Source organism: Toxotes jaculatrix, chromosome 18, assembly GCF_017976425.1.
Source record: "Toxotes jaculatrix isolate fToxJac2 chromosome 18, fToxJac2.pri, whole genome shotgun sequence".
Classification (NCBI taxonomy): domain Eukaryota; kingdom Metazoa; phylum Chordata; class Actinopteri; family Toxotidae; genus Toxotes; species Toxotes jaculatrix.
Window position 1 is genome coordinate 15,562,613 of NC_054411.1, and position 14,893 is coordinate 15,577,505.

The 14,893-nt window shown below is 39.4% G+C and overlaps 1 protein-coding gene across 3 annotated transcripts; it reads left to right on the forward strand.

Moving 5' to 3' along the window:
* The first annotated feature begins 2,070 nt into the window (after positions 1-2,070).
* Positions 2,071-10,469, forward strand: csf2rb (colony stimulating factor 2 receptor subunit beta). 3 transcript variants are annotated; one of them, XM_041061970.1, is made up of 16 exons: positions 2,078-2,199; positions 3,678-3,770; positions 3,873-4,066; positions 4,583-4,700; positions 4,813-4,988; positions 5,263-5,417; positions 6,354-6,498; positions 6,791-6,923; positions 7,046-7,197; positions 7,681-7,814; positions 8,104-8,287; positions 8,482-8,578; positions 8,891-8,957; positions 9,048-9,127; positions 9,338-9,500; positions 9,683-10,469. In XM_041061970.1, the coding sequence occupies exons 3-16, from the start codon at positions 3,964-3,966 to the stop codon at positions 10,073-10,075; spliced, it is 2,100 nt and encodes a 699-aa protein (XP_040917904.1). In that variant the 5' UTR covers positions 2,078-2,199; positions 3,678-3,770; positions 3,873-3,963; the 3' UTR covers positions 10,076-10,469. The 3 variants fall into 3 exon arrangements, with proteins under 3 accessions (XP_040917905.1, XP_040917904.1, XP_040917906.1); XM_041061971.1 differs by lacking the exon at positions 3,678-3,770 and having other exon boundaries at positions 2,071-2,199; XM_041061972.1 differs by lacking the exon at positions 3,678-3,770 and having other exon boundaries at positions 2,088-2,195.
* Positions 10,470-14,893: the final 4,424 nt, after the last annotated feature.

Here is a 14,893-nt window from a genome sequence, read left to right on the forward strand (position 1 = left end):
AAGTTGAATCGATATGAACTGGCTTTTCGATTTGAACCAACAAACGGTAAACTCGCAAGTAGATAACATCAATCAGTTTTCATTATCTCTAAACTTGGAATTGTTTTTTCTGAGTGGTAATAAACATCTGCCGCTGTGAAACATGGCCTTAAAATGTCCTTTACATTTTTCATCTGGCTCCCTCTTATTTTGCTGTTGTTTTTTTTTCTCATGTCTCACAGGCATCGAGCCGTGAGCATGATGTGGCTCATGCTCTGAGACAAATACACTGCTGGACCGTTTTCAGAAAACATGAAGACTTTAAAAGTTGCATTGAAATGACAAATGTAACTGTAGCCTGAACGTAATGCATAGCGAGCTGCTACTTAAATCCCATGTGGCAGGACAGACAGGGGGACTGGAAAAAAAAAGAAAAGTCCACATGTTTTTAAGCAGGACGCTGAGCCTCAGAGAGCTACTCATTTTGTGTAAAACTGTTAATGTTTCTGTAAAAGAAGATCTGAAAATTATGTGAGTCAGAGTTAGAGTTCAGTTTTTAATTTGTCTTGAAGGGAAAGTGGAGAGGGCTGCAAGTGTTGATGGAAACATATTAAAAGTCAATTTTCTTTTGTGAAGTCGCAGTTTCATGTAAATGTGGCTGCTTGTACTTGTATGTAATGTATGTAATGAAATGTATGTTTTGTTGCCTATATTTTAAAAATTGACTAACAGCGCATACTGACACTGTGAGAGATGAGAAGAGTTAGATCTATCTAACAATGCACTGAACTGTACCTCATAACTTCACTGGTATCTCTGACCAATAAACCAGAGCAGTTAAACCAGCAATATTATCAGTATTATCAGGAAGAGGGCAGAGTAAACATGATTTACCAACAGTTCAATAAAATAAGAGCTGTTATAAATGAATCATAGTTCATACTTTCAGCAGCATACTCAGCATTTAACTGCAGATATGCTATGTTATATGACTGAATATTAATGCTATGGGACAAATATTCAATGTCAAGTCAATTTAAATCAAAATGTTATTCTTAAGTTCTCATCTTACCATGAAAATGGGTAGATTCATCATAAAAATTTAAAATATATGTATATGAATGTATACAGATGTGCCTATGTATATGAGCATTTGTTTCCATCACCCAAATCATTAAAAGATTTTTTTATCTTGATTAAATTTATGTTTACTCTTTTATTATCTCCTGATCTAATCTACTGTAAGCTAACCACTCATACTTTGCCTGTGAGTAAATTCTGAAATCATCAAAAAATTGTACATTTCACCGTTGTGAAACTGTACCCCATCAAAAGAAGTGGAAAGAAGCGCCTCAAGTTCCCGCTCTGAATGATTGCGCTTTGAAGCAGTGTTCATTACACCCACTTCTGATTTACGCCAGGGAGGTCGGCTCTGTTAGCTGTTTAAAGTCACTTATAGGAAAGTGTAAAATATCTGAAGTAGCGGTTTAAGTAAGACCGCGTAAGGGAATGTAGCTATGCACAATAAAACGTCTCAATGAAGAAGTCACAATGTCATCTGATGATATATATCTGTAATATCTAAGTAGAGGTTCCAGCTACATAAAGGAAATGTGCAACTGTACTGTGATCTCAAAGCATGTGGTTGATCACCCACTGATACACTATGTACTACAAACCTTAACTTTTCTGAGACCAGAATGAAAAATTGGTTTGATTTATTTCAGGAAAAGGGAAACAAGAAAAGTAAAATGAATGTAATCAGATGGCATGTTAGTTTTAAGCAAACGGACCATCAGAAGTGTGTTTTTTTCTTCTGTAATTCCTGTTTCCACTTTCTGTGATAACTAGATACCAGAGCTATTTCAAAAGCAGAATGTAGGTTATCAAAAGCAACCTGGGGTGCTGTTTCAGGCAACATGTGTGGGTTTTTTGGGGTTTTTTTGCATTTTGTGGGCTTCCTCATGACCCCAAAATATGTCACTGCAATAACTATGTGTGAAAAGAGGTTTACTAACTAGGACAATTTGGGCCAAGCTAATGAAAAACAGCTGACCATGCAATAAAGTGAAGTGTCACTGTGGACAGAAAGGGGAAACAGAGCTTGTCACAGAGGAAACTCCCACAGAGTTCTCGACAGTGCTCATGAGGAGCCGGTTCACAAGAAGGAAGCGATGGTGACAGACGGGCTGACGAAGGAAAAGCAGTCTTTCAAGGCAGGTAAGTGGAAGATTTACTTAACTGATCTTTTTCAACGTCTGATCAATACGCAAGTATTGATGGGGTGAAAGCTGTGTCATATTGTTCACATTTCTGCTACTTTTTGTTCCACAGCTTGAAATTGTGTGTATGTTGTAGATGTCACAGCACAACACCTGTGTATGTTCAGTTCTAATTTGCCATCATGATAGATGGACACAGTGATTTATCTGTTAATAGTGAATAGTATCTGTTAAAGAGAGCTGGACTCGCTGTTTGGTCTTCGTAATGATGAAATGTGTTGAGTGAATGGATGGCGACGTGAAATCCTGCTCATTCACATCCTGTGACTCAGACATGATGTGAATTACAGTGAATTTTCACAATCAGAAAAGAATTTTGCAACAAATGTGCTCTTGGCTTGACCTCCGTTTTTGTACTTGTTTTGTTTTTTGTCTTTGATTTTATGCGGCTGATTATTCCATGTTGGTATCACAGACAAAGCCACTGCTCTGCTCTGTTGTGTGATCTAATGCACCACAGACACCACAGACAACACTAGATCGAGAATGTAGTTTGGTTTCAAATTTAATGTTGGATTCCCACATTCTCCTGATGGGGATTTCCCCAGAGTCACACATTGTAAACAGCAGCTAAAAGGGTAGAAGTGGAGTCTTTCACGCCTGAGAGACCCTTAAAATCCCCCCTGCTCAAGTGTTGAAATGATGACACCTCTCCTTTCAATGTTTCTCCTTTTTCTTAAGCTTATGTTGTCTTTTCACTTTCTATATCCTTTCGTTAATCTATAGGGTTTAGAAATGATTGCAGGAAAACAAATAAGGAACTAATAATGTCAGTTAAAAGAGCTTCTAAGTTTTCAGCCTGTAGATTTCTTTACTCACTTTCAGAACTGTAGACATTCTGACATTTGTTATAATATATTATTTTATGTTTTATTACAATTACCAAAAGCCAATAAAGGATCTTGATGGGGGTCTTTTAATAAATTTTAGGATGCAGGATGGACTTACTTTCAAAACTTACACATTGGTGTTAAATGTGTTGCACGCTTACGGATACTTTTAGGTGCAGCTAATTGCAATTTGAGGAAAAAGCAAATATAAAATAACAATTAGACATTCAAAATATCATGAAAATAGAATTTTCATGATGTTTCAGTACAGACATTGGTTTTTAAAAGGCTATAGGAGTCTAAGACAAAAGATTTATTTTTAAAAATTATTTTTGATTTTGATAAAATTGAAATAACTTTTTCATAGTTTTGTCAGTGTGAGAATCGCTTTGTCTCTTTGTACACTGACAACGAATTTTAAAAATGCCTTTGCTTAGAATTGCTGCAGTTATAAAGGCAAACTCATTGGGCTTTTAGTGCCAGGCTGTATATTTAAGCAGAGTCGTAAAACAACTGATCTGTGTCACCATCTCTTGGTATTTTAAGTGAGATCCCCAGTGACAGCATGTGTATTTTTTTTTATCAGACCCATTGACATGTGAGAAAGAAAGATAAGAAGCAGGCGGATGTGTGGTGACATCCCACAACAAGCCCACACTCAAAGCAGAAGTGACTGCAGGTAGTGCTGTCGTGACTCATTTCTTCATTATTTCTAGTAAATGAACTCTCTATCTGTTTCTCTCTTGCTTTCTCTTTATATGATCTCCACTCTCCTCTGCAGACTTCTTGATGATATGAACACACAAAGTTCAGTGCGTCTCCTGAGACCCGCTGAGAAAAAAACAAGCTCGTAGCTCTCTCTGTCCCCGGGAATGATGCCTCTCTTATGGGTTGTTCTTTGGTCAGTGCTCCCTCTTGCCCTCCTCTCTGGTCCCGATCGCTGTGCCGTCCATGAGAGCAGCAACTCAGAGAAAGGTAAGTCCCTGAGGTGTTCACCAGACACAGTCTGGATTGTTTTTCAGTTGAAGCCTTAAAAATCCTTTGAATTTCTCAGTTTGAATATTTCAGATTATAAATAGGATCACTGTACTTGTACTGTACTGAGTATATATATATATATATATATATATATATATATATATATATATATATATATATATATATATATATATATATATATATATATATATATATATATATACACACACACACATGTATATACAAACATACATATACATATGTATACATACATAAATATTCAAACAGAAATTCAAAGGATTAAGGCATCAGTTTTGATTGCATGACATTTACTAGTAATAGAGTATTTTTACAGTGTTGTATTGCTACTTTTGCTTAAGTAAAGGAGCTGAATCTTTCTTCCACCATTTGTTACAGTATATATTCAGCATAACACAATATCCATTAAGAGCACTTTAGCACCAGGCACTAGTCATTTACCAGCTGTCTAAAAATTTCTCCCTCTTTACCCAGTGTCTCCATTGCTGGAGTCCTTACAGTGCTATAATGACTATAATTCCTTTGTCCGCTGCAAATGGAGGAAACACAGAAATACATCACTGCAGCTTTGGTTCAGTACAACAAAGAGCAGGTAAAAACAATAGAGAAGGAACAAGCGTCAAAAGAATGTTCAGCAATGAATAAATCAAATATGTAATGTCAGAGTTTGTGTGTGCCAAAGCTCTGTGTCAATATGCTTGCAGGAAGCTGTGTGAGCCAGACAGTCCACAAATTCAAGATGAGCCTGGGATGGTCCAGTGCACATATAAAACCAAAGCATTTTCCATTGGCATCCATCACACCGTCTTCTTCCTCAAGAACGATACGCAGACCATCTGCTCACCTGTCCAACACAAGCCTCAACATCTTTCTCAGTACTGTGAGTGTACAAGGCATCTGTCCGTCATAACTGTCACCTTTACTGTGATAATTACAGAAAAAAAATGCAACTAAGTACAAACTGAAAGATTTTATATATATATATATATATATATATATAATATATTTTACCTCTTCTCATAAAATGACTGTGACAATGTGATTTATTCTTGAGAGATAAAGTGTATATCTTCTCAAAACTTTGTTGATCAATCTCTTCGAATGTGATTACTGATTTTCAAGTAACTACATGTTTTTGTGTTTGCGTCATAAAGTGAGAGCACGCCCACCAGTGGACCTGTCCACTCATGATACGGGTGATGGAGGCCGACAACTCAGTTGGTCCAGCCCCTACCCTCCTTCCTCCTCCCTGAACAAAAACCTCACCTACCAGCTCAGCTACAGAACAGACAGACGGGACACCTGGACTGTAAGCACAGAAAAAAAAAAACATATTCTGCAACTAAAGTTTGACCAATATGACACAGTTTTGAAATCATGGAGTGGTTTTTCAGTAACCTGATATTAATGTTTCAGCTAAAATACAAATGTATTTTAGTTCCTGAACACCAACTGACATTTAAACAGCTTTCTGTATTATATTTAGCATTGATAATGAGAGCAGTTACTGGTGCATAAATCATGTCTTATACAGTTCCTCTGACAGGAAAACCAATGAAAGCTCTGAACCCAGTGGGGACCATTATTATTCAAAATTGGATACATCGAGTCACATGCATGCAGCTACCACAGTGATGCTAAAAAGAAGCATATAAATACGCTAAACATACTGTAAATTAGCATACCTTGTAAAGAAAACAGTTTGCTGTATTCACACAGTGTCAGCAGAATGGGAAGTACAGGAAAGCCACTCCTTATTCCGAACTGAAAGTGAAATCACACATTATTCCAAGGTGTTAAACCTATGCTCATTTCGCAGAATTCTTTGTACTGACTTGCATAGTACGTCAATTTCAACACAATAGTGTTGTTCAAAATCAAACATGGCTGTAGTGCACTTACCAGAAATGATGTCTGAAAGCTAGCTAGTATTTGCATTATCATTCCCAGTACCAAATAATTACAGAATGATATATATAACTTACAATTGTATGCAGTGCAGTGTTCGGCATTCTAACCATTGCAACAACTTCCTCAGACACGATTTTCACAATTTTGAAAATAAGTTGGCGACCACTTATGGCACTTGCAAATGACACTTCTAAGTGTCATTTGTTTCACACGCAACTTTCTGGCCATTATGTGTAACACCATCCAGGCACTGAATTGTCAGTATTCTAGACATTTGGCAGGCTGCTAATCCTGTACAGTGATTCACATGCATCTTTCTTCACGCTCTCTGCAGACTGAGGACATCACAAACACCAGTATGAAACTAGAGAAGCATCTGTTGCTTCAGGGTCACACGTATGAAGCCAAGGTGAGGGCCCAGGCCAGCGTGGGCCAGTGGAGCAACTGGAGTCCCATGGTGACCTGGAAGACTGAAGCAGGTGAGTCAAAGAAGAAAACTGAGCATAGTCATAATCATTTCCTGTTTGCGCACAAATTAGGTTCCACTTTGACATTTCTGGAGGAAAAAAGAAAAAAAAAAAAGACAGCTAAATTATTTAATGTACCGGATCATTTTGCTCAAGTAGGGTAGTTCCAATACAAACCGTGCTGTGTATCTCCTTCCCTCACATTTCTAATCTTTTCTCTTTGTGCATTTTTTTTTAGAAACCTGGGAAATATCTGGAGCTTTGCAGCTTTTCCTATTAACTCTCTCTTTCTCTCTGGTCCTAGACACCAGGCAGTTACCCAGTTTGCATTGTGTGCTTGATGGAGAGAAGGAAGTGGTATGCAGCTGGGAGGTGAGCATGGAGCTGGGTCACTTCATTACCTACCAGCTGGCCTGCCGAAACATCAGCACTGCGCTGTAAGTCGAGTGTGACTCTGACACACACAACCTGGTTGAGGCTGAAAGATGTACCCATCCAGTTGTTATTCATTCACTGATCTGACCAGTCCTCTCCTACTCCTTTTAATCCCTGCCTCCAGGTCTGAGAGATGCTGCGTGAACCAAACAGTCACTCCTGATCCCAGTGGGACGGTGCTGAGGTACAGCTGCCTGACTGTCGCAGACCCAGCACACCTTGAGCTGGAACTCCAACCAGCACACAAAGCCAAGACGTTTGAGGCCTACCGACACAGTGAGTAGACACAAGGCAGAAGGCACAACACTTACAAGAGAGGAAGAGTTGGGGAGGGGAGGCAGCCGTCGCTCAAAGCAGAATAGATCTGCGAAATTAAAAACACAGAGAGACGATTAAACTGCAGGGAGCGGTGACAAACAGAAGAGCTGGGATATGATTGGGTGTCCCCACCTAGTGTCTGAATGGCACTACTGCATGACACATGTAAATCTTGTTGTCCATGCAGTCATCTCTTGATTGTACCAAAGCCATATGTAACATTTTCTTGCAATTAAGTTCAAGAGATTTTTTTTAAACACAGAGTTGCCAGGTAAACTAAACTCCTATATAGGATAAGATGTTTCTGGGAAAATTAGGTTGTAACCCTGTGGTGAATTTGTAACAGGTTTTATACCTTTGCTGTTTTTCATGCTCTCTATCACGACTGCCAAACTGCTGTAAAGTAAGACACAGAAATCAAATTAATCCCTTGGTCCACAGTCCAGCCCCACCCACCAAAGGATGTAAAAGTGACAGAGAAAGACTACAGCTGGATGGTGGAATGGACTGAACGAAGCACAGCCTCAGTACTGAAACTGTATTATCAGGTCTGCTACTACAGGACACAGGATCCCGTAAGAAACTTTTATTACATGATTATTATTCTATCTGTAAAACTGATTTAGTAATTTAAAGGTAAAGTATCTTAAAAGTCATATTCAATAAAAAAAATTTCAGAGTTCATTGTAATGAATTCATACTGTAGCTGCTTACCATGCAGAAACCCAACAATAACCTACTTGTCTCTCTGATTCCACGGTTTACATATTATTTTGTGCATTTAGTTCATGAAATATGACGGTGCCTTTAAAACAGACACAAGGTGACAATACTTAATGGATTTTATATGTTTTACATTATCAGGGATGTTCTACAGTGCTAAACATTTCAGAAGGGTCCAAGTCTGTGACCTTCCAGGGAGAGTCTCTGGCCCCGTCTCAGAGGTACCAGGTCAGAGTGAGATCACTGGTCATACCTGGAGAAGGTATGAAGTTCGAGGGAATCCCCTCTGAATGGACTGATCCTGTGGAATGGACCTCGCACGCAGGTACCAAATGTTCACAGACTCTGAGATACGCATTTCATTTCACCTGTTATTGCGGGAATTACTTGATGTTGTTTTTTAAATTTTTTTACTATTTCTGGAGAAAGTAACCAGTTAATCCAGAGGCCTAAAAGTCATCATCATCATTGTCATTAACATCATCATCATCATTTATTCTGTTTTCTGCTTCCTGACAGCCACCTGGTCCCTCACCACATTAATATACGTTCTCATCAGTGTGCTTGTGGCCACAGTCTTCTTCACATTCTACTGCTCCATTCCAGCTTGTCAAAGGTACTTTGACGAGCTCCCACTCATATATTCATACTGTGTTTGTCTTCATTTAAACAGAGCAGAGTGCATGCATAATACAAACAGTGTTGTCATGTTTAGCCAATAAGTCTAAAGAGTTTAAGCATCAGTGCCTCTCATTGCTTTGCAGCTATGAATGTTTCCATTATGGACAAATATTCCTTTGTAAAGCAGACTAAACCAGAGGGCAAGCTTCACTTTAATGCCACTGAAAGTTTTATAAATGACAGGTGTGTGTATGTTTTTCATTTTAAATAAAACTCTCTCTTTGCATGATATGTTTTGAACAAACAGAAAGGTAGTCCTGTGGGTGGACTCGGTTCCTTCTCCAGGCAAAAGCAAAATCATGTCTGAGATCAAGGTGAGACTGGATAATTCTGCAAAATCTAATCAAACTATTTTAATTATTCTGTCTGTGACGTGTGAATCATTGCGTGTCTTTGTGATCTAGTCTGCCACCAGTTGGACCCTCATGCAGACTGAGGACACATCCATCTGCAAAGTGCTGCACTTTGACACCATGTCTACATGGTAACACATTTCACACTTGACATTTCTAGAAAAACAACTTCCTCTATCACTGATGAAAACACTGCTGCACCTTCAACAGAGAATATGTATAGAACAGTACTAATAAATCGAGATTGACTATTTTGGTGACTTCTGCATGACTGGATGAACTTCTAACAACACTCTGTATCACACAGCTAAAACAACTACCTGACCTTTCTTACCCTACAGCTCCTCCAATGCTTCGCTGTGGCCAACCATGGACACTAACAAAAAGTGTTTGGAGCTGGGCGAGGGCTCCTGGAGCACTGATGAGTTGTCCAGTCCTGCTGAGAAGGTTAACAGCTATGACACATCCTCCTTCAGCTTCAGCGGGCCATACATCTTCTGTCAGGTTAGCTACTCACAGCCACAGCCAGGGTCGTTTGACAGGTGCTGAGAATTTAAGCAGAACAACATATAGGAGTTTGTAAATTAGCAAATGACAATTACCAAGCTAAAGTTATGAAATAATAATTATTAATTAATTTTCAGCCATTAAATTTCATACTGAACTGCGGTGTGTTTATCTAACAGACACCAGAGCCCAACTGCAAGCCAGTGGTTGTCAAGTATGAAGAGAAAGAGAAAGAAGAAAAACCCGTACCAGATGACCCTGCTTCTCCTGTGAATTTTGCGCTTTACGGAGATGGTTATGTGTGTCTACCAAACCGCACCACCTCCAGGTCCACACAGGATCTCGTCTCGCACAGCGATGCCAACACAAACACGCAAGGATATGACAGCACTGAGCAGGACCAGCAGTGTCCAGATACCAAGTTGGGGCCAGAAAACACATACGTCCAGCCTGGCCACAGTGAGACCATCCTCAGGGACCAACCTCCAGCTTACACCTCTGAACGTTTCATGCCCTGGCCTCACGGTGGCACCATTCAGCCCTCTGGGTACTGCCACCTCCCACAGCCTTGATGAGATCAGAAAAGTAACCTGCAACATGCAAGGGAAGAACATATCATATAATATCAAGCAGGACCTGTCAGGCTTTCTCAGCAGATATAACAATTAATCAAGAGTTTTTTTTCTTGTGTTTTCGTAAGCTTTACATTTTATTTCAAACTGCTTATGCTAACCTGTGACAGAGAAATACATGTATTAATTTTATGCTGTTACACATTAGAAAGGACTCCTTTCTTTAGAAGAGCGTTTTTGCTTGTTTCACTCTTATCTGACCTGAGATCACGTTCAATGTCTGACCAATAGAGGGCAGTGGTGCAATGCAAGTGAGGTATGGACTGCAGTATGGCACACAAAATCATTGTTCCTTAATTAAGGATTGTCAGGATAAAAAAATAAAAAATAAAAACGAGATCACCTTATAATCTAATATAATCCATGACAACAGCCCTGCACTTAAGTTTACCTTTGTGAGGCTCAGTGTGTCAATTCTGAGGTATTCAGTTCCGTTTTTCCAAAGAATTACGATAATCTACTGGTTTTGTAGAATTTCTCACAAATCTGAAATGTTTCATACATGATCTAACCACAAACACTTAAGAACTATGTTGAAATGTTGCCTTTTTTTTATTACTTCCTCTTAATTTTGCGCATTTCATGTGTTGTGTTCATGGGAAGTGTGCTCATTTGCTGACTTCCCTGTTCGCTGCAGTCATGTACAGTATGCATGTTTGCACAAAGGTGTGACAGTTAGGACTTTGTTGTCAATGTAGCCTATTTTTTGCTGAATGTATATATGCAGTATGTTATCAACATAGCAATGTGCCAATACTGCTGTGCTAAGCGACACCATGCAGCCACAAGTATTTAGTTAAGAACAGAGGCCTGCAGAGACATTTGAAATGAAGAACAAGGTACTGAAAATATGCTAAAGCTACCCTGAAAATATAAGATTTGTTGTGTTATGATGTCAGTAATAGACCTGAATGAATAACACAAGGAAAGTGATGTAAGTTTGCAATATTTTCTCTGCACTTTTGTACTGTGATAGTGATTTCAAATTTAGCTACAATTTTGTTTTTTTTTAATGGTTTACACAGCTGTTCTCACCTCAGACGAATACATTCAAACATAAACAACGAGAGAGAGCAGAAACAGAGAAGCTGACAGAAACTGTTGTTGTCTTCAAGCTGGTAGACAAGCTGTGTAACAGATGTTATACTATAAAGGTTATAATGGCTTAATGGTGTGCTTTTTTCATGCTGCTTAATTTATTCAAAAGGTAATTTCCACAGAACTAATGTGATACTCAAAAAATACTGCACTGTGGATGATCTTTGTGTTTGAGGAAATAAATTTTATTTTGATTAAATAACTAACTGGAATTAATTTGTGGTTTGCTGGATGCCTGTCGGTCTAACGGCTGGCACTATTAAAACTGAAATTAATTCATTTGCAATTTCACCAACATTAAGTGATACCAATGGAGTCAAAAGCTGAGATGCCAGCTACAAAGAACTGCTAAGCCAGGTGTCTTTACCAGGACTATAGCTGGGTGCTTATCATCGTGATATAGCAGAGGTTAAATGAATTACTAAGATGTCAGTTTGTCATTTCTTTAAAATTTGTCTAATACAAATTACAACATGTTTTTAAACAAGCATTTCACAGGTAAATTTAGCTTTAGTTTAGCCTTAGTTTTCTATGCAAGTTATCTTACCAGCTAGCATACAGAGATTTATAATGACACAAAGTCCTCACTTGCAAAGCTATGACAAACAAATCAGTTTTTGTTCCTCATCTTTTGCAAAAAAAAATAGTTTTGTCCATTGGCACAGACTCTGTGTGACAGAGTATTTCTTAATTTCTTGCACATTTGGTAACCCGGGTACATCACCAGTGCATGTCTATATTTGTTAACAGGTGCAAAATTTTCAGGTAAAACATTTGGATATGGCAATTTGGCCACTGAGGTCCACATCAGAGGATGGATTGGGTGTTTGCAGAGAGCTGTGTGAGGACCATCTCTCTCTTCCTCACATGCACACACACTTTCACAGCATTATCTAATTTATTGTTCTGTTTATCTGCACATCTGTCTAGCCCAACAGGGTTGTACACAATATTAAGGGTTTGTCAGTTTCTGGAAACAGGTGTGCGTGTGTAATGCACACAGTATACGGTGTATCAGGCTGTAACGCAACATTACTGTAAAACATTTATATCATGAATATATTGTGCTTGAATGATGCAAAAGTCCTTCTTGTCTCTGCAGAGAGAACACAATGCTGGAATTCCAGGCATGCTGATATCGACTTCCTGTGTTTTCAGCCCATCGCTAGGTACAGCTTCCTGTCTGATGAGACTGAGGAGCAGTTTGACATGCTGAGACTGAGTCACGGTGCCCGCAAAAGCACTAATGCGCTTGCCTCTTTGGCCTTGACCATGGTCGTGGAAGGGGGGGGGGGGGGGGGTGATTTGATGTGTTTTCCCAGTATTCTTGGCTTTTTCAGATGTTCTGCTCAAAAACAGTCACTTTCCTCAATCTCACAGCCACTGTCGAAAAGCTATTGTTCCCTGGAGGAGGAGGAGGAGGAGGGAGAGGAGGAGGGTGCTTTGGTGGAGTTAGTGTGTGAGTGAGTGAACAAGTGACAGACTCATATTGATCCTCATCACTGAAAAGCAAAAAAAGAGAAGAACAGATAAGGACAAAGGTGCGTGTTAGTGGAAACACCAGCGTTAGTGTGTATGCGCTTGATGACGGGGTAGTTGTGTGGTCATCTGTGTACAGCATGTCCCTGTCCTTTGTCGTACATAAAAACAGGAAAATAAAAGTGCTGGAAGGTGTAGGGAGTGCGTGGCGCCACACGGATGCTTGTGTAACCTCCTGTTCAAAGGCCTCCTGTTTCCTCACTAGTGCACATTGGGGAATCCAGGCCATAATGAAACACAGACAGTTATGACAAAGATGTGTCTTCTAAAGCAGTCTGGACACTTTTTATCTTCTTTTTGACTTTTAAGTACTATATTTTCTTATCATTATGAGACAGATTATGACACAAGTGGGGGAAGATGGAAACAACCTGGCTGTACATTCATGTGCATGTCCAAATGTTAACACGTCCTCGATAATTCCTTTAAACTGAATGGCAGTTTAAAGGAATTATGCTTAATGACCCCAATTACATTGTTTTTCAGCTTTTGTCTTTTTTGTTTTTTGTTAGAGCAGGAGACCTCGAACAGTGGCTGTATTTTATTTAAATGACACTTTCTCATTGATGTTTAAAAACGTCCATTTTGACAGTGTCACATGGCGGGTGTCTCCTGCCCTCCCATCAACGAGACGAGATAGGATGAAAGAATAGAACTTAAACAGGCTTTTAATTAAGTAACACTAAAGCTGCTCCTGTTCTGCATGGATGCACATTCCCAGAGGTCCACCACATGTTTAAATGCCTGATTTCACACACACAAGCCTGATTTCACACACACAAACCAGCTTCCATCACTTACGGGGGACAATGCATTCATTAATTCTCTAGAGACTTAAACCAAGTCTTAACCTTAAAAGTTAATGATTTGTGCTATGGAGACATGTGTTCTGTCAAAAAGGACATAAGGAGACAAGTCCCAATAATGTGACTGTGTGAGCAAATTTATGTCCCTTACATCACAAGTAAAAACATTGGTATGCTCTGGCTGAACTGCCTGTCGGTTGGTGGAAAAATGTCTGAAACCTCCTCACCCACACCTGTCCAGTGTTGACATTGGCAGGGCTGCATCCAACAAAATTTGTTACTTTCTTAAACCTGCAACCAGCTTTGTATGAGAGAGACAGCTGTTTCTGGCACTTTTTGGGTGTACAATCAAGTTTCCAGGAAAGATCATTTGCAAATGTGTGTCTATAAGTCCCACCTTTCCCTGTGTTGAAGTGTGGATATTTGAAAAATCTATAGAGACTTTTGTCTTCAGGGGACAGGAAGGAGCCTCTTGTGATGAGGTGACAGTGCTTGACAGGTCCCAGAAGATAGTGACAGTCCTTTGGGCTTTATTTATAATTAATACTGAGGGTTTTAAAAGTTATATTATTCAGTGATTGTATTGTGCACCTGTGCTCCATCGCTCAGCTGAGTTCCATGATCATGGCAACCCAAGGAAAAAATCACCAGTAAACCCCAGTGTAGTTATCTAAGGTCACTCAGTCAGCTATAAACCATCCCATGTCTTTAGTCACAGTCTCTAGTCCCTCAGAGACACTCCCACACTGTCATGGTGGTTGACCCCTGTGTGTGTTTGTCACAGTCAACAGGCCTCAAGCCACATCTCTTCTCCGTTCTTGTTTGAAGTCCGTGGGGGGTGGGGAGCAGCTCGGACACCCACGGAAAAACAGGCATCCCACCTTGATGCTGAATTTGGAGATGGTCTGCTGTTTAGAAGTGGTACATCTGTGTGAGACTGACAGTGGGGCAACGGGAAGTAATGCCTTATTACCTGAATGTGCACTGAGTTTAAGGAGTCACATATGCTAGACAGATACAGTAATATGAAATCAAACCTAGTGATTTATGCAGATTTTTATAAAGACAACAAACAAGGCTCTTTAAGCCTAAAATGCGTTAAGATCATAATTACATCTAAATACTCTAAAGATGGTTTAAATGTGAGAACATTAGCATTTACTGTGCCTCAAAGCCATTCCTCGTATGATTCCATTTAGACAAGAGAGCAGATGACTTCTTGACTCCATATTTAGCAAACACAGCAATGCAGCTGACTGCTGAGTTGGGGAGTTTTCGCAGCCAAGAGTCAAGTGGGTAAATGTGAAAAACAAAC